The sequence below is a fragment of the Mchenga conophoros genome, linkage group LG20 (assembly GCF_057382185.1).
Source record: "Mchenga conophoros isolate Kocher_MC1m ecotype Shallow Benthic linkage group LG20, M_conophoros_male_GT1.1, whole genome shotgun sequence".
Classification (NCBI taxonomy): Eukaryota; Metazoa; Chordata; class Actinopteri; order Cichliformes; family Cichlidae; genus Mchenga; species Mchenga conophoros.
In genome coordinates, this window is record NC_140545.1 from 32,447,428 (window position 1) to 32,469,977 (window position 22,550).

General features: G+C 39.0%; 3 protein-coding genes across 6 annotated transcripts; 2 read left to right on the forward strand and 1 right to left on the reverse strand.

The window, feature by feature from the left end:
* Positions 1-1,993: 1,993 nt before the first annotated feature.
* pou6f1 (POU class 6 homeobox 1) lies at positions 1,994-15,550 on the reverse strand. 4 transcript variants are annotated; one of them, XM_085260243.1, is made up of 12 exons: positions 14,814-15,009; positions 14,422-14,514; positions 13,829-13,873; positions 13,299-13,491; positions 13,005-13,141; positions 12,224-12,449; positions 10,544-10,803; positions 10,329-10,457; positions 9,377-9,610; positions 9,100-9,235; positions 8,848-9,016; positions 1,994-4,524 (listed from the first exon to the last, which is right to left on the reverse strand). In XM_085260243.1, exons 1-12 carry the CDS (start codon positions 14,928-14,930, stop codon positions 4,179-4,181), a joined length of 2,085 nt encoding a protein of 694 aa, XP_085116369.1. In that variant the 5' UTR covers positions 14,931-15,009; the 3' UTR covers positions 1,994-4,178. The 4 variants fall into 4 exon arrangements, with proteins under 4 accessions (XP_085116369.1, XP_085116366.1, XP_085116368.1 ...); XM_085260240.1 differs by lacking the exons at positions 13,829-13,873; positions 14,814-15,009 and adding an exon at positions 15,184-15,550; XM_085260242.1 differs by lacking the exon at positions 14,814-15,009 and having other exon boundaries at positions 13,829-13,908; positions 14,422-14,471.
* On the forward strand, positions 5,763-7,924 carry LOC146551192 (uncharacterized). Its single transcript, XM_085260244.1, has 2 exons — positions 5,763-6,630; positions 6,796-7,924. Exons 1-2 carry the CDS (start codon positions 6,301-6,303, stop codon positions 7,462-7,464), a joined length of 999 nt encoding a protein of 332 aa, XP_085116370.1. The 5' UTR covers positions 5,763-6,300; the 3' UTR covers positions 7,465-7,924.
* A 1,961-nt stretch (positions 15,551-17,511) lies between the features above and the next one.
* On the forward strand, positions 17,512-22,550 carry dazap2 (DAZ associated protein 2). The gene is made up of 4 exons (XM_085259203.1): positions 17,512-17,662; positions 19,152-19,270; positions 19,370-19,618; positions 19,720-22,550. The coding sequence occupies exons 1-4, from the start codon at positions 17,650-17,652 to the stop codon at positions 19,846-19,848; spliced, it is 510 nt and encodes a 169-aa protein (XP_085115329.1). The 5' UTR covers positions 17,512-17,649; the 3' UTR covers positions 19,849-22,550.

Below are 22,550 nucleotides of genomic sequence, written 5' to 3' on the forward strand. Positions count from 1 at the left end.
TTTATGGTCTAAAGATTTTCCTTTCACCAAGAATCTGTTTAATTACCATAGCACTGTCATAAAAGACCTGATTTAATCCAATGGCTTGTGTAGTTTTCTTTAATTTAAAGCATACAACACACATTATCAATTGAAAAGATGCTGGCAAATTGTTATCCAACAAACCATAAATTAGAGATTTATAATTCAGGTGGAATCTTACACCAAAGTCCCACATTGTTATCCTGAACTCTGAAACAGTCCAATAAAATATGCTGTTGTGATTCCTCTTCACTGCAAATATGGCACTATAGCACGCTTTTTAGCTGTCACATAACAACTCCAAGGCAAAGTAGCTGTCACCAGAAGTTTTCTGAGAGAGATCAACCACCTCCTCCACTCATCTCTCATCTCCTTGGATATCCTTTTGTTTTTAATTTTTTTGAGCTCTGCAGGATACCCATCACAAGTTTTTGTTTCTTTTTTTTTCTCCATATTTAAAATCACTCACCAAATTAAAAATCTTTTTACTTGACCAACCACACCAATAAATTCTGTCACAAAATCCCCAAGGATCCTTTTCTACTATGCGCCTCATTTCTTTTTCCATAAAGAAAGGTCTCCAACCAAGCAAGCTTTAAAACAAAAATCATTAATTAATAATTAATTAAACTAATCAACAAAATTATTTTTAAAAGCGGGAATAAAGGTGGTCACATTCAGTTTGTCAACCTGTCCAACACAGCAAGAATATGTTTATTGAGGCTGTGAACAAAACCTTCACAGAGAATTAAGCTTCTATTGTAACATGTAATCTAAACTTCCTAAATTTTGCCCTTTGTTCATAGCATCCATGTTATACCCAAAAAACTAAAATGAATACATTAACTGATAGACTGTAACATCTACTGTAACTATCCATTTTCTGTTGTTCAGTCTGTGTCACAGGGATCCAAAGAAAACCTTTTTAAAAAATTGTATATCTCTGTTGAAAAGCACATTTCATCGTTCACATTCAGCTACCTAGAAAGAATATGCACTGCTGAAAAAAATAAGGGAACGAGTCATTTTCACAGTATAACACAAATTCAGTTACATTTCAGCCATATAAGTCTGTCCAGAGAGTAAAAACCACTGTGAATCATTTCACCAAAAGAAAGTCACAACAGGTCCTCTGGAAAAACAACAACAAACCAACTCCCCAGAAAATAAATGGTTTAACAGGTGATCTGACCAGTGTCCTCACTGATTTTGGTCTAATTTTGCTTTTTGTCAGTGTCCTGTAGGTATTGTCTTGTTTCTGCAGCCTATTCAAGTTACACAGGTAGTCCAGCTCCTTTAGGATGACACAGCCATCTGTACCACCATAGGAAAGTTTGTTGTTTCCCATCATAGTCTGAAGAGTGTGGAGGACATAGCTGGAAATGGGCCACTTCACAAGGACAGCTCAGGGCTGAATAAGCACATCAACCCAGCAGCAGGACTGGTATCTGTTCCTTTGGGTGAGGGGGAACAGGAGGAGAACTGCCAGAGCCCTACAAAATGACCTCTAGCAGGGTACTAAGATGTATTTTTCTAAGCAAACTGTCAAAAACACACTGAGTATGGCACAGAGGCCCAATATCCTTCAGTGAGAACCTGTGCTATCAGCCTAGCACCATGCAGCTTAACTGGCATTCACTCGAGAACATCAAAACTCGCAGGTCCGCCACTGGTGCCCTGTTGTCGTTATAATTTAGAGCAAATTCACACTGACCACATGTAATACACATAATAAAGGCTGGAGACACTGTACTGAATGTCATGAACTGTGGTATCAGGATGAAATCCTCAGGCCCACTGTCAGACCTTTTGCTGGTGGAGTGGGCCCCGGGCTCCTTCGGGTACAGGACAATGCTCAGCCTTCTGTGACCAGAGTGTGTGGGCAATTCTTGGAAGATGACTGGCCCACAATGTATATTAATAAAGGCACTCTTTTTCTCCTTTTTTGAGTCATGTATATCAGCAGACAACAATCAGTAAGTAATAAAGATGGGTTTATTTATTTGACAAAAAAAATTATATATATAAAAAAAAAACACAACAGCTTCCAATTTTCTTTTTCCCTTATCCTCCAAAAACACAAAGCTTTATGTTTGTTGTTGAATCAAATTAATATAACTTTCATATTATTAATCTAATTTATCTTATTGGACAACTTATATTAATCAATATGATATATTGCCTTCCCTTTTTGATCACCAAGGAAAACAAAACCTTTGTAATATTTATTACTTTATGGTTAGGTACATGTCCACCGCAACAAAGGCCTTCATACCGTCATTCAAAAGGTAAATATTAGCTGGAACATAAAATGTATTATTCGTTTCACAAACTCATAACAGAATAATAATAGCCTTTATACTTTGCAGTATTTGACATTTTATCTGCATAAAAAGGAAGAGAATCTTAATAATAGATGTTGCTTGTCAGGTTGATGGCTGCACTGTTGCAAGTACTGCTACATTTTGCAAAGCTTCCTACTGTTCAAGCACATTAAAAAGCAAAGAGAATTCTTTCAAAATCAAAACTGAAACCTTGACGGTAGATTAACCATTCATAACCCTTCACTGTCACTAAAGTGCAAAGAATCCTTGAAACATCGGTACAGAAGGCGCCAACTGTTTTTCTTTGTTTTCTTCCAATCAGAAAGTAGCTTTATACTGCATGTGCAAAGTGTTCACAAAGCGCTTAGGCTGAATATCATAACGCACCAAACCACAAACTGCTTTCCTTCACTGAACAGTTAATTACACACTTTTTTTTTTTTAAATTTACTTAATCAATTTGATTGACATTAGGCTTATTAAGAGTGCCCAAAAATGCTACTAATGTTTCAAACGGCATGACACCGCTTTAAATCGACTTCATAATAGACCAATTAAGCTCCCATTTTCCAAATATACTTAATCAAACTCAAGATGAAAAATGTAACAGTCAAAGCAATGAGCAAAGAGAAAGCAAAAGACACTCAGAGTAATATGAGCACCTAAAAGCCGAATGAAAAAAAGAGTAAAGAAAAAAAAGTTTAAAAATAGGTCAGACGATCGTGAATTCACATAGAAATGTTATGAGCATTTGCACAATCAGTTAGTCACAAACAAACAAAGCGTCACGAAAAAAAAGATGTTTACACTTGTGGCACCATAGATGACTGCTATAATACTAGTTTGATAACTTAACTTGTTACCCATGGACATGGAGCAGCGTCACACACTTCACACAGGTGCAAAAAAGAAAAAAGAAAAAAAAAACTTACATCCATTAAAGACAGGATGAGCACAGATTTTAAGCTCACCTTTATGATGAGCAACTAAATATATCAAAGTTATGATTGTCCCAAAACACAATCAGGAGTCTGTAACTTTTAGGGCTTATTGGACCTAATAAATCTGATGAAATTAATGTTAATATAGTCTGTAAAGTCTTATAGAAAAAGAAGCTACTTTCAGCCTCTCCTTTACTCACAGGAGGTCACCTAAGCAAGTAGCTCCACGTGTTTGATTTGGATTTTTCATGCTGGATGCCCTCCCGATGCAACCCCAAAGAGATCTGTGTGTCCTCCTTGTGAGGACTCCGGATCTTTCTCCTGTTAGGCAAAATGTGTAAACCACTACTCTGCAGAGTCCTATGTCAGTCAGTCAACATTGCATTTATGTTCGCAGAGCTGCTCATGCAGGACAAATACTTTCTGGATATAAATTAATGCAGCTAGAAATTTCACATTATCCATTCTGACCCAAGCATATTCGTATTCAAACATCAAGCCATTGTCGCAGCGTGACATACATGTAACTAAACTCAATGTGACTTAATACATAACCACTTAACATAAGTCAGAGGGATAGCCTATAAAACCACTTGTATAAAAGTTCATGAACTGTTTTAAATATAACATGTTAATATCACTGTATAAGGTAAGAGGACCATGCAGTTTGACTTAGTATGCACCACACAAAAGTAGTGTAAACAAGTAGAACACAATTATACTTCAGTTTTAGCACTCTTTCAAAAGATCTTTGTAATTTCTTAATTTTCTCAAAAAGTTGCTATTCTTTCAGTCATATTTACAACACAATTCACTTCTGTGCTGCTGAATTACATGTTCAAATTCCCAAAAGGATAAAAGATCGGTTAGAAAATCTCCCAGAATGAGGTCACTACTGAACCTGGAAAACGTTGATCTTGCTTGTGTTTTTCAGTGTCTGTCTCCGGTTGCAGAACCATACACGCACAACCTCTCGGTCATAGTTTAGCTCTCTTGCAATCTCTGTAATCTCCTGTCCTGTTGGCAGAGCATTCTTCTCAAAGTAGGAGTTGAGTACTTCTATTGCCTGAGGTGTGAAACTAGTACGCCTCTTGCGTTTTTTGGAAGGTTCCCCACCGACAAACTCCATCAGATTTTGCTGGCCTTTCTGGTTCCAGTGCTCGGCTTCAGCCAGCCACTTTTCCAACACAGGCTTTAGTTTCTGAGCGCTTTTAGGGGTGATATCCAGCTTTTCAAACCTGCAAAAGAAAAGAAAGTTCAATCTGAACTTTTTCAGAGGGATTAGGGATGCAAGAAATGGCTCAGACATTATCTGAATGTGCATGCACAAACAAACCACTAAACTGCACATGCCCAAACTAATTAGTATCTCCAAATTAGAGGCCCTAACATGCATTGCCATTATTTCTCAGTGGGATATATATGTAAGCCTGATGATATGATACAGTAACATTTCAAAGACATTTGGCTGGTTTCAAATGAAAATAAATGGAGCCATCATCATTAATTATGTATTATATCAACCCCCTGCAACCCATCTGCTGTTATTGAGAATGTTAATTTTTATCCAATACACAAATTAATTACTGTGATCATCACATCAGTAATGGGAATACGTGGTATGTTACGCAGCTCCACGGTAAACCTGGATGCATGCTTAATGAGCTGTGCATAAGTCCAATTTATGCACAAACAGACCTGTGCCGAAGCAAATGGACAGGTATAATTCAGTTACCTGTAATAATGGCTTTAAGATTTGCAGGGTGTTTGTAGGTTTGTTTTTATTCATGTCACATTGGAGCGGTTAATGTTGCTGTGTGAATGATCCCTGTCATTGATTCAGCAGTGATATAAGGTGAAATAAAGTATTTTTACAGTACTCTACAGGGGTAAAATCCAGAGGTAATATATTTGAGGACAAATTAACAAAAGACTTACAGTTTTTCTCAGTCGCTTTGGTGCATTTCTCACAACAGAATTAAACATTGCACAACAGTTAGTTCAACCACCACAACATGTAGTCGTTTTGGCACAACCCTGTGGCGGTTTCACGTTCACTGCGTCCAAAGGCAAATGCCTTTGGACATGAAGCAGTTGAGTGAGTACAAATATCTAAAGAATGGTCACGTTTGACTTCCTATTCATCACTATCTCCTTTCTTTCATCATGAATGTCACAATTATTCATACTTGTACCGGCTGAATAGTCATTGTCCTTACAACTAATAGTCTTCATTGCATTGCTTGTGTCAGTGCACTCAAAATTGCTGAACAGCTTGTCAAACGATTCATACACCCATTTTGAAAACCCTATTTTGGAGGAGTTCCCATGAAAATCTCCATAAACTACATGTCTCAGGTGAACCTTATCTCACACTAATGAAAATTGGTGTGTGTCACTCCTACTTGCAACCAATGAAAAGCCTCTCCTACCCAGTCACAGGTGAACCGCGGCACAGCATCCCCCACTCCACAAGTACATATATACTGCAATGTAAACCAACAGACAGGATTGGCATGAGGTGCATACTGAATCTACAAAACAGCAGAACATGGAACGTCAGCCTCGTGGAAGAGGAGTGAGGATCGGTGGAGGACGAGGACAAAACCGGGTGAGAAGAGGCCAACCACATAGACACGTTCCTGACGAAATCAGGGCAACACTTGTGGATCATGTGATAAACCATGGCCTCACAATGGCCGAGGCTGGTCGAAGGGTGCAGCCAAATGTTGGGAGAACTACTGTAAGTTCTATCATCCAGACATTTCGTCGGGAAAACAGGTGAGCACACCGTAATCTAGTTACAGTATGCAGCACAAACTAATTTGCTCTGCACTTTCATAGTCATACAGGAGACTTGCATTAGGACATGACCTTACAGATCCTTACACATAGACGTACTGTAACTGAAGCGCAGACTTGGCCCAGGTGTGGCATAGTGTGCTGTGGTACAATACAGTAATGCTGTAAAGAAAGGAGTTTTGAATGATAGTCCTGTGACAATCACTGTAAGCATGTTTGCGCTTACATGTGTGTGTTTTCCCATCTGCATCTCAAAAAGGACTGCCAGACAACCTAGAGGAGGTGGAAGAGGTCGACTTATGACTCCGCAGCAAGAGGAAAGAATTTGTGCAATGGTGGCTGCAAACAACGCTTTGAGACTGAGAGAAATACAAAGAACTGTCGTAAACGATGACACCATCTTCGGAAATATTCAGTCAATATCAATTTCCACCATAGACAGAGTCCTCAGACGGAATGAAATGTCCATGAAGCAATTGTACAGAGTGCCATTTGAACGGAACAGTGATCGAGTGAAGGAGCTCCGTCACCAGTATGTACAGGTAACACATGTTCGCATATGTACCTCTGTTCACTGTAACAGTTTAGGCCATGTACTCAACCTACATTTATGCATGTTACTGTAATCCTATGTACAATTCCAACTGTACAATCTGTTCTGCCAAATGCACCATTACAGACCTGTCTGATTCTCATCCTTTGTAAAGCATATCCTGGAGTTGGAGGCCAGGGAACCCCTGCACATGTTTGTATATCTTGACGAAGCGGGATTCAATCTCGCAAAAGGCAGACGGCGTGGACGGAATCACATTGGAGAAAGAGCCACCATTGATGTCCCAGGCCAACGAGGAGGGAATATTACAATGTGTGCCGCAATCTCAGAGAATGGTGTTCACACCCATATTCCTCGTATTGGTGCATACAATTCACAACACCTGTTGGCTTTTCTGGATGCTCTTCATAGGGACCTGATCCCACAAAATGGAAGGGATGATCCTGGTGACAATCGGACAATGTATGTAGTGGTTTGGGATAATGTAAGCTTCCATCACTCTGCTGTAGTCAGGCAGTGGTTTGCAGCACACGACAGGATGCTTATGGAGTTTCTTCCTCCTTACAGTCCATTCCTGAATCCAATTGAGGAGTTTTTCTCTTCCTGGAGGTGGAAGGTATATGACAGGCATCCACATACCCAAATGACCCTGCTAGCAGCTATGGATGCAGCTTGTGATGACATCACAGCAGAGTCCTGCAGAGGGTGGATTCGACACTCCAGAAGATACTTTCCCCGATGCATCGATAGAGCTGACATACGCTGTGATGTTGATGCAAATATGTGGGCAGACAGACGGGAGCGTCTAGATATCAATGATTGATATGCAGCAGTGTCTGTTTTTCAGTTTGTTTTTTTTGAGTCGTAACTACTGCAGTGAGGTTTACTGTCTAGGTGAGTTTGTTTGCTGTAAAATGTTTGATTTACTGTATTTCCCCAGTTTGCACAATGCTGTGAACAGTTTCAATTAAATATTATCAAGAGTGCATATGGAGTGTCTTGATTGTCCTTTACAATTTATGGTTTTCAACATGCCATGCATGCGGTCCGGACTTGACATGTCATTGGGAAGCACCTACAAAGACATCCGTCACAATGGGAACATGTTCAGACCATGTGATTTTGTGACCAAAGGTGCTGGTCTAATGACTTGTAATTGTGACAGCCCTGACACTTTGTTTGGTATCAGTACTTGCTTTTGATGAATGTATTGTCTGTTTTGCTCAAGGGATTTGTTGTTGATGCATTGACAACTTATTTTGGACACCTGACTTTTCTTTTTGATGGAGTGACTCACTTTTGCAAGTTATCCACCATGTTTTGCAGTTTGCACTAATTGTTTTGAGAAGTGCCTTAGTAGTGGTGGAGAGTTCAATTCTGTTGTGAGAAATGCACCAAAGCGACTGAGAAAAACTGTAAAAGCCCTGGAGACAAATTTATGTTTAGGATTATGCCGACTGCAAGCCGAAAAGCCATTACTCAAACATGGCAGAAGAAAGAGTTGTAACTGACGCTGAGAACTGAATAAATGTAATGCATAATATACTGTGTACCTCTTAGGGAAGCTGGCTATTTATTGCAGACTGCAACCAGACAAATTTACTAGGTTCTTGATAACCTTGGTTGACTATATGTACAGTAGTGTTAAATCTACCCTCATTTTTTTATATTTTGTTAGTAAAATGGAAGAGAGGTCCATAAATTAATATAAACATGTGCAAACAGACAATACGGGTGTAAAAAGAAAACCAAGAAAAATGAGTGTGAGTTGTAACGTTGTAATGTCCTGTTCTATTATATCAGAATATAATAGATATATCAGACTGCAGGACTCTCCATTAATATAATTAGTTTTCCTTATTTATATAACAATAATTATAATACCAAATTATTATTACTATTGTTTTTCTTATTTAATGACTGTTGAAAAGCGCGTTGACAGATATACTTGCAACTTTCTAAACAATAAAGTGTGAGCATATATATTAAAAGAAAACTGCTTGTATGTAGTTAGAATATCAGGACTAATTTTACTAAGCGTCTTTGCTTTTCCCTTGTAGTTACATTTTCATTTCTCTTACATAAAAGACAGATGAGTGAGCTGCATAAAATGAAGGCTGCAGATGAATTACAATCACAAGAATTACAAAAAAGTAGAAGAAAAAAAGCATCTGCGTGGAGAGCAACAAAAACAGGAGGGTAATACCTGCAAATGGCAGACTGGCTGTAAGCTGGACCTTCAGTTGCAGTGAGAGCCTGCCCTACTTGTGTCTGAGTAAGCCCCAAGGACAGCCGACGGATCTTGAAATTCTTGGCAAACTCTCGAATTTCCTCCAGATTAATGCCCTCCTCTGTGCTGACTGCCTGCTGGGGTTCTACAATTCAGAAGAATCTGGTTAAAAATATCTACTTACTTAAAACAGATCAGTGGCTGGGAAGGAGAAGCAGGTGTACATACTGCTGACAAGCTGGCCCACTTTTGCTGTGTCTCCACAGGTGATGGGAACTGAGGGGGAGAGTGTGGTGGCGGTCTTTAGTACAGTTGGCTGTGGGGCAATGACAACCGGTGACTGGGTGACAGTTGTTACTGAAGCCTGGGAGGATTTTTAATAAAAATAATTGTTAGATTCAATGTGTTATAATCCAATTTTACAAAAACAAATCCCCAATATTTAAATGTTCAACAATATTTTAATTTGTCATAACCTCAAGCAGTACTTTTTGTTATTTCCTACCTGTGTGCAAGGTTTGGTAAGTGTTGGAGGAGCTGTGGTTTTAGGCAGAACTGCTGCAGAAGTTGCGACTGCAGCAGGACCATTCCCTACAGTGGCAATGATTTGTCCCTGTGTGTTAAAAAGCAGCTGTGGGGCCACAGTCTGGACCTGGAGACCCTGGAGCGGAAGCGTGGGAGTTGCAGCTCCTCCAGCCAGAGAGGCTGGATTCACTAAAAGTGGGAGTGTCCCTATGACCTAAAAACATTGTTAAAAATGAAATCCAAACAAACATTTAAATATAAACTTCTCAGCTGATTTTCACTTAAATCCGCTTTTAGGACATTCAGTATCCTGATATGCTCGTGTTTTTGCTACTGGGGAATAAGTACATCCTATTAGAGGTTCTGTCACAGAAGCCTTGTATTTTTCAATATTAAACACTACACAAGTCCAAAAGGCTGCAATAATGGTGGGAGTGAGTAATGAAACTATTTAGAGGTCAAGCAGTTTCAGTTGAAATTGTCTGATGCTCTACTGCCTTGAAATAGCACTGTGAACTAATGTAAACTGGAGGCTGGATGCAATTTTTCCATAACAGACATGCATGAAAACAATATAATTGTCTTTGGAATGATTATAGTTCACTATGCATCATTTTAAAAGTTTTGCAAAAGTGTGAGCCACATTAAGTAAGTAAACAACACTGTCTTCCAATCCCTTATTTGTCTCATTTCTCTTTTTAATGGCGTCCAATATGTGCTCTAGTCTGCGTTTTGTCTAGCTCCTACTGCAAGGACAATGGTGTTGCTGCCAGGATTGCTTTCATTTTACTAAAGGCATTTTCCTGTTAGCTGAAACAATCAAGTAGAGAGAAGAAAGGCGGGTAACAGGATGAGAACAGGACAAGGTCATTACTCAAATCTAAGCTCACTGACATAATATTATTACAGCAGCAGTATTTTATGGCACTCACCTGGCCCTGGGCATTTGTGATGATCTGACTGGTGATTCCAGCCATGCTGGACATGGCACTGTTAATGATGGGAGTGGATGTAAGGGAACTGAGGAACTGTGGTTGCGCTCCCAAGGAAGCAGCATTGATCTAGGCACAAAGATCATAACATGTTCATTGTGTATTTGAAAGATGACAAATGAAGAATGGTATGAACAGAGGAAGAGATTTCTTACAATAGCGGGGTTAATGGAGAGTCCTGCAGTCTGAAGTGCTGCCACTGACAAGTTGGACGGAGAGATGGTGTTGGTGGCAGTGGTCGTCTGGGCTGTTCCCACCTGAGCAACAGAAATCTGTGCACCGGTTACCTGCGGTGCCTGAGGTGTCACCTGCTGCATGGCTGCTTGCACCTGCTGAATGGGTGCTGACTGAGACTGGAACACCGCCTGTGCATTGGCTTGCAGCTGAGGCTGGACTGAGTTCAGGACAGTTGCAGCTGAGAAAGATATTATGCAACATTCTAATGTTCTGCAATGAAGTTTAGATAGATAGATAGATAGATAGATAGATAGATAGATAGATAGATAGATAGATAGATAGATAGATAGATAGATAGATAGATAGATAGATAGATAGATAGATAGATAGATAGATAGATAGATAGATAGATAGATAGATAGATAGATAGATAGATAGATAGATAGATAGATAGATAGATTACCAACAGTATAACAAGTAAGTTTGTGGAATTTCTGCCCACCTATATTCCATGATTATGTGCAAGGGGTATAACTGCAAAGATTGACAACCACAGCAGCTCAGCACAAAGTTGTAGACAAGGTAAAGTTACAGTGTGCTGAAGCAAATAGTCAATAAAGGCAGCCAGCTCTTTGCTGACTCAGTAACTGAAGAACTCCAAACTTCCTCTGACATTAACATCAGCATAGAAACTGTGCACTTGGAGCATCCATGGCAGGTAGTGCAGTACTTTTTTACATATACAGTATGTTGTCAAGTCTACAGCTATACTAGCAGCTCTGTGTACTTAGTACAGTCCGATGTAGCAGCTAGTAATGGAAAGTCAAGCCAATGCAAAATTGCCTTTAAATCTGCAGTCTTTCTAGTGGTCAACAGAGGGCGACTGTGCTTGCAAAAATTAGTGTAGTTGCATAGGATTTTATGGGAAAACAGCCCTGTCATGATCTATGGCCTTGATTTAGACTTTCCTGATAAGTTTATCACCAGATACAAGTCTGTCTGAACACAGCAAGATTATCATTTTATAGATGACGTTCCAAAATAGAGTCAAAAAGGAGGATAGAGCAAAGTATGCTTAACTGTATCACTGACAAGTAGTTAACCAATGAGCATGCAGTTTCCACTGGTTTGCATCTTATCTGTATTTGTGATGACTACTTTAAAAAAAAAGCTAAGCTTGAGGAAAAGAAAACTTTCAGCTTGATACTTCACAATGACACTACTTGGGTTAATTGTTTAGTGTTTACCACACCAATTTATAATAGCTGATGGAAAATCTGACCTGAAACATCAATTACACATTTACAAGTATAATAGGAGGACATAGATGTTTATGCCGTTTAGACAGTTTACTTCATCAGATATATTAACTTAGTAATTTCGTTTTATTTCATTCAAAGAGGCTGAAATCACAGTATAGGTCATTACAGAGCATATTTCATTGAGCTGAAACTCAACAATTCCCTTTAAGCAAGCACTATTATTCTCATATCACAATCAAATGTACAAAAGGTCATAAGATTCAATAAAAAAAGCTGGTGAAGATAATGATGTCTGCATTTGTTGTTGAATTTTTTAATTGTAATCTTGTCAACACAAATGCAGACATATTGAAGATATAGGAGGTCAAATAAAAGCAGGCATTCACGTTGTTTTACCTTGAAAGCCAGCAAATGGCAGTTTGAGGAGACTTCCAGCTGGGTTAGCCGCTGTGAAACCAGGGAGAGTAGCTACATTGGTGGTAGGAAGAGTGAGAACAGCCAAACCGCCCTGGCCACCGATGGCACCTGGCATGCTGAGAGGAATGAGCAGCGGCTGACCCAGTGACCCCGTCTGTGCCATCATACCAGTCATCAGAGTGGCCAGACTTTCCTGGGTCAGCACCTAGTGAAAAAAATTCCATCAACATTTATGCCTGCGAGGTATTCAATGTGCTTTCAGTGGACTATTTTGTCTCCTTATTATTTTTAATGTTGTGTTTTTACACAGTGAAACTAAATAGTCATACTTCGGTTACTGTGTGTGGACTGAAAACTCCACTATTAAGCTTTTTTTTTAAAAAAAAGCATGTTAGGGGTTTTACTTTTGACTGCTGAAATTGCTGAAAATGTTGTGCTAATAGCCTCAGGCTATGTGTTCAGCAACTTGGATTAAACTGCTCATCCTTTTTACTTTCACAGTGCACAATGGCATCGGTATACAACCTCACTAAATCACCTACAATGATTTTTTTTAATGTAATAATACTGACACTTGGCTCTCTGGTGCATTCGTTTTCTACAAGAATAATATGTAAAATGAGAAAAATCCAAATGGCTTTCCCACCCACTCTGAGCTCTTTCTACCGACCTTTAAAATCAGACAGCAAAACTACTTTGTTTCTCAGATGGTTAAATATGAATATGAGGTGCAGTGTGTGTGCATCTCAAAAAGTCAGACCTGTGGACAGCCTTGCACAGTGATGGGCATGGCGGCCTGGTGCTGGGGCAGAGACACGCTGATGGGAACAGCAGGGGTCAGAGTTTGGACCGTAGGAGCTGGAGGCTCCACAGACACCACCTGCTGCTCACCCAGCACTGCAGGAGCACAGCCAGAGTTGGTTATTAATTACATTTTAAGTTGTTGATTTTTTTTTTAAATCACACAGATGTTATTAGGAATTCACTACAAGTCTGGATATATGAGAAGTGAGTTCTCTGCTATCCAGCATTATCAAGGATGACAATGATTTACCTACACCACCCCCTGTGCTCTGGGGCACTGTGGGGCTGTCCTGGGTGCTGCTGGCATCAGGTTGCTCTCCAGCTTCAGCCACGCCCTCATCAGTTTTGCATTCGCTCTTCCCATCAGCTGCTGAAGAGGCTGAAGACGCATCGACTTCTACTTCTAGCACTCGAATGGTTTCATGGCCAGACATCACAATGACCTGCACAGCGATCAGGATTTTAATCTAAGAGGACTCAAATGCAAAGAAGGCCTCTGCTTTTCTTTGAGTTTGTATTAAAAATGTAATAAAATAGTTATGTGCAATTATTTTATGAAACAACAGGAGATAATTCTCATCTGACCTAGCACCAGAGGGGTGTAAAACAAAAATTCTGTAAATTCAGTATTTCTCCACCTTGTCAATTCCCTCTGGAAGAACTTAGCTGATGACTCATGGTATGCAATAATGACAGACCTAGTGGAGGGGCAGCAAGACAACCTGGGCTGGAGGACAAGGTGCAGAGAGACAATGCAGGAAGAGAGAGGAGGATGCATACCTGGTTGTCTTTGGCAGGGAATTTCAAAGTGCAGGATTTAAATGGCTGAAAAAAGACTTCTGCAGTCAGACAGTGAATGGCTAAGGAGAACAGAGAAGCCGAGCACATGTTAGGACAAAATGAACCAAACAAAAAAACAAAACAAAAAAAAGAGACATAAATGAAAAGAGCATGAGTACACATAAACAATGATAAGAGCATCAGCCAACAAGCAGTTCAAGCAATGCTTTCTTAAAGGTTGCCTTTGTGCTTCTGTGAAGAGCATTGCTTTTGTTTGCTGACTATGTCTAGACACAATGTTACTAGAGAGAGAAAAACCACAATTAATTATTAAGCATGGCAATTCAAAGACTGTTTCCAACACAAGCATAGGTATTATTAGTCTATAAAACACAAAAGTGCATCGGGATCTCAGTGGTCTGCTGTGTGACTGTTAATCATTCCATTATGAAGTGGCACGATGGCGCATGGAGGGTGACAGGAGCAAACAGCAGCAAACAAGTCGAAGGCAAAGTTATGTTTAGTTAAGCTCACTGCAAGAGTAGGTTGGGAAGGGGGGGTCCACTTCTCCCTAACAAACACATGAGTGTTACCTGCTCATTGACAGTAAGTGGGGCATCTTTGGCAGGCAGATCCTGGGAGTTCATGGCTTGCTGCACCACCACAATCACTGTCTTCCTGGCATTCTGGGTTAACAAAAAAGAAAAAAAAAAAGTGATTTAAAAAATGTAGAACCATTTTAGAAATTAAAATATGTATCAAGTTTCCCGGATAAGCCCACAGTGTCTGCACTTTAATGACAAACCCAGCTTAAACAGAACCAAATGCAGAGGACAGGGTTTTTTCTTTCTTTTCAATTCATTGCTATTATAGTCATTGCACGAGTAGACTATTTGAAAGGGGCCTGTAAACAGGCCATACTGTTTTGCACTTAAGCAGCAGAAAACGTGATCAAACACGCTGGTCGTGGACGTTAAGTGGTTACCCGTCCACCACGGATCACAAAAAGACTCGAGACGGTGCGTTTCCTGCTGCAATGCCCCGTTAGATATGAGGATCTGTCAAAAACTTCAGCGGGTGTTGATGGGCTCCCCACCCCCATCCTGGCCAATAAAAGTCTCGCCGCGTCGGCCACTTTTGAGGACAAGCAGCAAGCACGGAGCACATGCGACGGAAATCATCTCGATCCGTGCCAAGAGACCGAATATTATGTATTTCCCTCTCTTTATCATAAATATATAAATTATGCTAATTACGAACATTGCATATTAACCAAAACTCATTTCCTCTCGCCATTTCGCTGCTATGCGCGAAGCGCAAGCCAGAATACGGTCCGGTTATTATATTCAACTTACCGCGTATATGCAGCTTATTTTCTGTAATCCCCGGCTCTTAAAAAGGTCCTTGTCACAGTTTGTTTCAGTCACACATAATTAAAAATTCATCTCAGCTCCCAGACAGGCGCTGTGACTGCACACAAAAGAGGTATTTGCATTGATAAGGAGGCTTGCAATGTTAGGATCTCCTGTCTCTTAATATTTAATGACGATGCCCTTTCTGCAACAGTTCAGATAATCAAAAATCCTTGAGGTGTCTCACAGAATCCTATTTGAGCTGTAAAGTCGGACAAAATTGCTACAAAATTGGCCTTTTGCACTACGTCATGAACATAATTTATGCAAGAAAAAATCTTGCATTGAAAAATGTCTGCCTCGACTTCAGAGGTGCCATGGTTCTCTTAAAGGGGAAGTAGCGCACACAAAGACGAGCAATGGAGACGCTTTCATGAAACACTGTGCCGATACGTTTCAATTTCCCAACACCGCTGTTTGTCTGTAATATCACGATATTCGCATCGTTTTTGCGTTTATGTGAACGAGAATTAAATTATTTAATATAGCAGAAATAATTATGGAGACTTGTGGGCTCTCTTCTTAAAATGACGTAGATATGTTTTTTGTGGTTGCTTTATATGTGTTTCTCACTGGATTAAAACATTTCTGACTGATGATTGTCATAGCATATTTTTTAAATTGGAAGATAATATATAACCTTTGATCATGGTGTAGACAGTCGTGCTATTTTGAATAATCCCGTGTTAATTCTGAATGTGATACATAAGGAATGAATGTGTAGTTCTGAGATCAAAGGTCATCATTTAGTTGATGAATAAATTAGTTGACTCACACAAAACTAACCATTTTAATAATGTTATTTTTTAGGTAACCCATCAGGATAAACAAATGCCGAAAATTTATATTTTTTATCGGCTTGGTTTGCCATCCCAATGATTTTCGGGAGTTTTACTGACTGAGATTAATTGTATACATACACACATACTCAGAAGGCTAATCGGGACAGAGTGGAGACACCTGGGGAAAACAAGCTAAGGGTGCAGATAATCAAGATCACTAGACAGGGGAGGAAATAAAACTTAAAATAATACCTAAAAGACAACTAAATATAAAAGTAAAACAGGATATAACTGATAAGAGTTAATTAGTAAGCAAGTTTTAGTAAACACTCTACACAAGACAGCTTGTGTAGAGTGTTTCATGTTTATGAGCTATTCATGTTCATAAACATGAACATGAATAATGTTCATGTTTATGAACATGAATAGCTGAAATGACCTTAACATAATTGATTTATTAATTTTTGTTGATTTGTTGATGTCTTTATCTGGACCAAATTGTATATGAGGATGCTGTATAGGACGTGCAAGAGTATATTAAGGACACACAAGAAAATAGCAATGATGGTGTTATAATATTGTATATTTCTGTTATATTTTACTGGCCCTAAAGTACATATGTCAAACCCAAGGTCCAGGGCCCTTTGCAAATTGTGCCCAGCAATAAATGTAGATTAACCTGCATAAATGTCTATGTCCATATATTTTCTTATTAGAAGGCAGTTTACATGTGGTACATGTGAACTTCCCAAAGATTAGATTTATTTTTATTATTGTTGTGATTGATTAAACGATATAAAAAGGAGGTAAATAGCATGAAATTCTGCTGATTTTTTTGAGGCCTTCATGCGGACCGAATTGTGTTTGATATTACTGTATGGGACATGCACCAGCATTATCCAGGATAATTTTATGGTAGGATTGATTGTATGGCAAGAGTGACTGATGGGTTCAAGGTCAGGGTAGGATTACATCAGGGATGTATCAGGAAAAATGGTTCATGTGTTTAACTACCTTGAGTCAACTATCCAAAACAATGCAGTGCAGTGCAGAGGTGAAGAAAAGAGTGCAGGTAGGGTGGAGTGGGTGGTTTGTAAGCTGCCAAGCAGGAGGAAAAGAGGAAGACCACAGCGGAGAGTCATAGATGTAGTGAAGCAGGACATTCAGAGGGTTGGTGTAACAGAGGTGGATGGCAGGGACATGGTGAGATGGGGGCAGATAAGGTGGTGTCCAGCTCGTACATCGAGTATCCCGAAGATGAAAAAGAAAAAGAAGCAACTAGGTATGCATGACCCTTGATGTGAGCCCAACTTTATCAGTGTGGGCGTTATTAAAAGTAAATTTGACGCCCTCTGCCTTAAAACCAAGACAATCATTTTTCCTTCCAGCTGGCGGCTAACCTCTGCTCCATTTTTACCAGTAGGGGGCGCGGGCGTGCACGTAAAACCGTGCGTGCAACCGCAGATAGATAGAGAACGGGTGACGTCACCACTTCCACAACAACAAGAAGCTGAAAAACAAGGAAGTGGACGATTGTGTGAAGCCGTGACCTGAACTAAGGCCGTGAGAAGATACGCAGAGCTCCGTTTAACCTGATATTCTTCAGCTTCTGAATTATAACACGACAATGAACAACAAAGGTATTTCTCCAGACCTCGTTTAGGTAATTAGTCAGCTGTTCGCTATACGACGCTGACGTGATTAACTAGAGACGAAGAGCTGCCGTTATGGCTTTCCGAAGCGGACTTCACGTTTAGCCACGTACATAACAATAACCCGACGCTTCCTGGGTAACAGTGTGGCTCCTACTCTGAACCAAGGCGGCTATATTGTTAGTAGTGAAGCTGTTTACAGTGAAATCTTACATTTACTGTCTCTCTATATTCGTATACCATTAGTGGGCAGGTCACATGTTTTCTAGGTAGCTAATATCTCTGTAGACAGGCACATTTTAAAGGCACAGCTGACATGACTCTTTCCTTCTCTTTTGTAGGACCCATCATATAAATATAATCGTGAGGCTCATTTTAGTAATATTTGTTTTCTTTTGTTGACAATTTACGTATTATATCCTCATATATTATTTGACTATTTTATTTAAACACATTTCTTTTGTCCCCAGTTTCGTTCGTATCTGTACATTTTAACTCTTTAGCTTTTTGATGGTTATGATTGTAGTTGACTAAAAAGATGTATCGGCCATCTGTATCGAGGAAATAATATGTAATTGTGTAATTTAAGAGGAGAACGATATCGACATCGGGGGATAGGAGGATTTCTTTTTTTTTTTTCTTTGTCCGGAAAAGTTACAAAAATAACAACAACGATAAAAGCAAAATAAATGAATAAATTCCAGTCAGACAGGTTTTTATTTTCCGTGTCTGCGTTTGTATTGGCCTAGAGTTTCACAACAGACATACATAAAGTATTTTTAATTTGCCTATTATTGCCTTAGTTACAGTTTCGGTTTAAGAAGAGCAGTAAGTATGAAAAAAAAAAATATCCACCAGTCACACTTGTTAAGTTAAAACTGGAGAAGTGCAGTTCTTACTTTTAAATATTATTTTGCATATCAGAATTAATTAATTCCCTATTGATTTACTAATTGATCACTTGTAGTGTCCCCCCCCCCCCCCCTTTTTTTTTAAATGGCGTTATTTTTTTTTCTTTTCTTATAATAGTAATAATAAAACAAATTTTACTTAACATAACTTGTGTAGCCAAGAAACCCTGAATCTTATTTTTTTATATATTCATTTTTCTCCTGTGTACTGTGAGTTGTTATAATCTGCTCCCGAAGAAACAGTTTGTTGGGGGTTTGTTTTGTTTTTTGTGGTTTTCTGTGATTATGAATATGTAACTATTGGGGAAAAAAATATATTTGGGGAAGTTTACATCTTACTAATAGGCTCTCAGGAGCCATCTTCAAGTTCACTGGACAATGGACATTGACCCCATAAGCAAAATTGAATGTGTTGCATTCCTCTATTGTCCACATTTAAACAAAATGACATTTTTATTACAGTAGAAAATGTATTAATACCACTAGGCACGACAGAGGAATGTTTGGTCCCTAAGAGTTTTGTTCTTTCTTAATTATTTCCTTTAATGTAAAATCTTTTATTGCAGGTTCATATCCACAGCAGGCTGTGTACCCTCAGCAGAGCACTGCACCTGTATACCCTCCTGCTATGCAAATGTCTCCTCAGGCACCTCCTTACACAGACACACCACCTGCATATTCTGAGGTAACCAATCCGTATTTAAGTCAAATGATGAGCAGAGTTAAAACTCGCACTTACATTTATAAACAAAAGAAAAATCTGTTTTGTTCTCTGTGTCTCCAGATATACCAGCCCAGATATGTGCTTCCACCTCAGGTGCCTGGTCAGGTGCCTCAGATGTCCTCTCCCTATCCTGGTGCTCAGGTGTATATGCCCATGCAGCCACATATGCCAGTTGGGCCAGTGGGCCAGAATGTCCCCATGGCTTATTATCCAATGGGAGCAGTCTACCCGCATGGTTCAACTGTGATGGTGGAGAGCGGCTATGATGCTGGTGCTCGCTTCACAGCCGGCAGCAGTGTTTCCATCCCAGTGAGTGTCCATCCCAAGAAGTCCTATCCACCTTAGATGAGATGCACTTTAAAATGAGGAACTCTTTAACTGTGTTTGTGCTTGTTTCTTTCCTTTGCTAGCCCCCACCTCCTGGACACCCCCCTAATGCCGCTCAGCTGGCTGCCATGCAAGGTGCCAATGTTGTAATGACACAGCGCAAGAATAACTTCTTCCTGGGTGGATCCAGTGGAGGTTATACCATCTGGTAACAGCAGCTCCTTCATGCCTAAACCATGTCCCCATCCCAGATGATGCCCCAGTTCTTCCCCATCCCATATGCCTCCCTCTTCAGGCTGCTTGGCCATGCCACAATACTGATATCACCTAACGGAATGTAATATTTTAGAGCCCTTGTGAAAGGTACAGTACTCCACTTCTGACCTAGAGATGAAATGATAAACTCCATTGCCTGAAGAGGACAAGTGAAAATTGTAATGTTACAGAATCCATTCCATAGTTCTTCATTGGGTCTAACCTTTTTGGTCATTCCAGATCTGACCTCTTTCAGGCATCTTTATTTGTCAACAAGATCTTCTCTTCTTTGATTGAATGGTCGCAAATTACACTGAGATGTTCTTGTACTCCTGTAAAAATACTTTAATGAAATATTGAAATATCAGACCCGCATAAATATAGTTTAGCTGCTTTATGGTGAAAGTGAAACGCAGTTACAAAGTTGCAGTAAAAAAGAAAAAAAAACATCCACTTGTCTTTTTTTGAAACTTTTAGTGTAGTTCAATTAATAGGTGTCTAGTAGTTCCATGTAAGTACCAGTATGATTATGAGAAATTACATCTCAACTATTTAAAAAAAAAAAAAAAAAAAAGGAAGAAAAAAAAAAGTCAGCATCCTGGATGCTTTTAGCTAGAAATGTCTTGTCTTTTGCACAGTATCCAAAATACCACGGAAAATTTGTTGCACAGTGAACTTTCTGAGAGATTGTTCTATTTAAATCACATGTAAATTAAAGAAATTAAAGCAAAAAGAATAAAAAAAATCAAAAGATTTACTGCAATATGAAAGTGGTTTACTGTACCTTGTTGGGCAACTTGTAGATGAACATAGTCAAGTGCCAAAGAGCACTGGGGATAGCCCTAAATTTAAGCAAATTAACTTCAGTAAACTTAAAGGAAAGAAAAATTAAAGTAAATCCAAATAGAAAGATGGTTGGGAAGGGGTGGTTGGTGTAACATTTTAGCTTTTTTGTCTCCTGTTTCTATTTCACAGTCGGATACCCAGAGTTTATACACTAAATGTTTTATTGTACAGATTTAAACTACTTTTCATTATTTCCTTTTCACGCAGTATATCTTAGATCATCAAGTATTTATTCTCCACAGAAAAATGTCACCTTTTATGATAGCGTTCATTTCTAGGTAACATTTTCAGCAAAGTTACTGAGACTTATATTTCAGTATTTCTTTACTTTTCCACATTTAAGTGACTTACGCAAGTAGTTAGGCTAATAAATTTGTTAGTATAACCAATGAGCTGGTTGTACCAAAGATCTGGTCTACAATGCACTTATGTTTGGTTATGACGTCATATTTGAAATGTCACAATTTAAAAGCAAACTTTTCCTTGGACAAGAATTTGTGACACTGTTGGCCATTGGAACCTTTGGTCTGATGTGACTGCAATTGTTAGTTAATGTGGGTAAACTGCATCTTTGAGTTGCTGCATACTTTTGCACCTTTGCTATGTACAAGTTAGATTAAAATACTTTTTATCTGAAATGCACTGCTAAGCAAAACGGAGGAGTTGCAGACAAGGGGCTTTTTTTTTTTTTTTTTTTTTAAATCAGTTTTCATGCTTTTAAGAAAGCTGTGATGTTTTGGGGATTTTTATTTTATTTTTTTTGTGTGGTTGGGTTTTTGTTTTTGTTTTTTAGCACTTTTCACATTTTAAAATTCATCCAGTCTAAACAATTTTGAAACTTTTGACATGTCACATTGTTCAGTTGCCTGCACGTGTATGCAAACCTTTTGCAAAGAGGCTAAATGACTGTCGGCATAATGTTTAATTTCCAGGATTTTTAAAAAGAAAAAAATTTAATGCTGTTTAAACTCGTTTCCTTAGGGTCGTTACATCTTACATAATCTGGCAAACTGAAAGAAGACTGCTAAACATAGGCAAGTTGCCTGTATGGATACCATCAGCTAATATTTGTAGACTTGTTCATTTGTGTCAAGCGTCAATGTGTCACTGGGTATCCGACATAGCATATCAAGTTTTAACAGCTGTGGCCGCCAGAAAACAAAACCTGTTTTCTTGTCAACCAACATTTAGTGTTTTCAAGTGTTATTTAAGTCAGAAGAATCATCTGTCTGGAAACCTGCATCACTCTTCTAATAAACCTCTCCTCCGCAGCTCATACATAAAGCTGCAGCACCAGATGTGACAGTCATCTCCATGTCCATTTATTTACCCGCTCATGCTGTCATTTCATACAGCTTCATTGGAAAAGGAGGCCACAGCTATCAAAACTTAGAAACTGTACAAACGTTATCTTTTTTTCCCATCTATGCTCTGATTGTTTGTAAAGCAGCATAACAGTGGCTTTGTCCCAGCAATATGAAGTACTGTAATTTACAGCTGACCAGTAGATGCTATGCCAACCACAGCCAGCAAAAGGAGCACTCTTTGTTGAAGGATTATGGACATTTATAGTTCAGGGATTCTCTTTACAATATTTTCTAAAATAGATGTATGTACTAAAGTGATGTGATGGACTTTGGTACACATTCTATCTTTTAAGATTACTAAAGGAGATGAGTGTCACTACAGTTTGCTGAGACATGTCAAAGATGGAATACTTTGAAAAAAGAACTTAGGTGCACTTAACTTTTTTATACTAAACTTAAAATTTAAAATGTAAGTTTAGAATAAAGGTTATTTTGGAAATTTGAAA

Bases quoted from the DNA above. Each gene is read 5' to 3' on its own strand.
- dazap2 (XM_085259203.1), top strand. The intron at 19,271-19,369 runs GTAACCAATCCG...CTGTGTCTCCAG, and splicing joins CACCACCTGCATATTCTGAG to ATATACCAGCCCAGATATGT. The intron at 19,619-19,719 runs GTGAGTGTCCAT...TTCCTTTGCTAG, and splicing joins GCAGCAGTGTTTCCATCCCA to CCCCCACCTCCTGGACACCC.
- pou6f1 (XM_085260243.1), bottom strand. From the start codon at position 14,930: ATGGGGGTGGGGAGCCCATCAACACCCGCTGAAGTTTTTGACAGATCC. The intron at 10,804-12,223 runs GTAAAACAACGT...TATCTTTCTCAG, and splicing joins GCCATTTGCTGGCTTTCAAG to CTGCAACTGTCCTGAACTCA. The intron at 9,236-9,376 runs GTAGGAAATAAC...AAATCCTCCCAG, and splicing joins TTACCAAACCTTGCACACAG to GCTTCAGTAACAACTGTCAC.
- LOC146551192 (XM_085260244.1), top strand. From the start codon at position 6,301: ATGTTTGCGCTTACATGTGTGTGTTTTCCCATCTGCATCTCAAAAAGG. The intron at 6,631-6,795 runs GTAACACATGTT...TCCTTTGTAAAG, and splicing joins TCCGTCACCAGTATGTACAG to CATATCCTGGAGTTGGAGGC.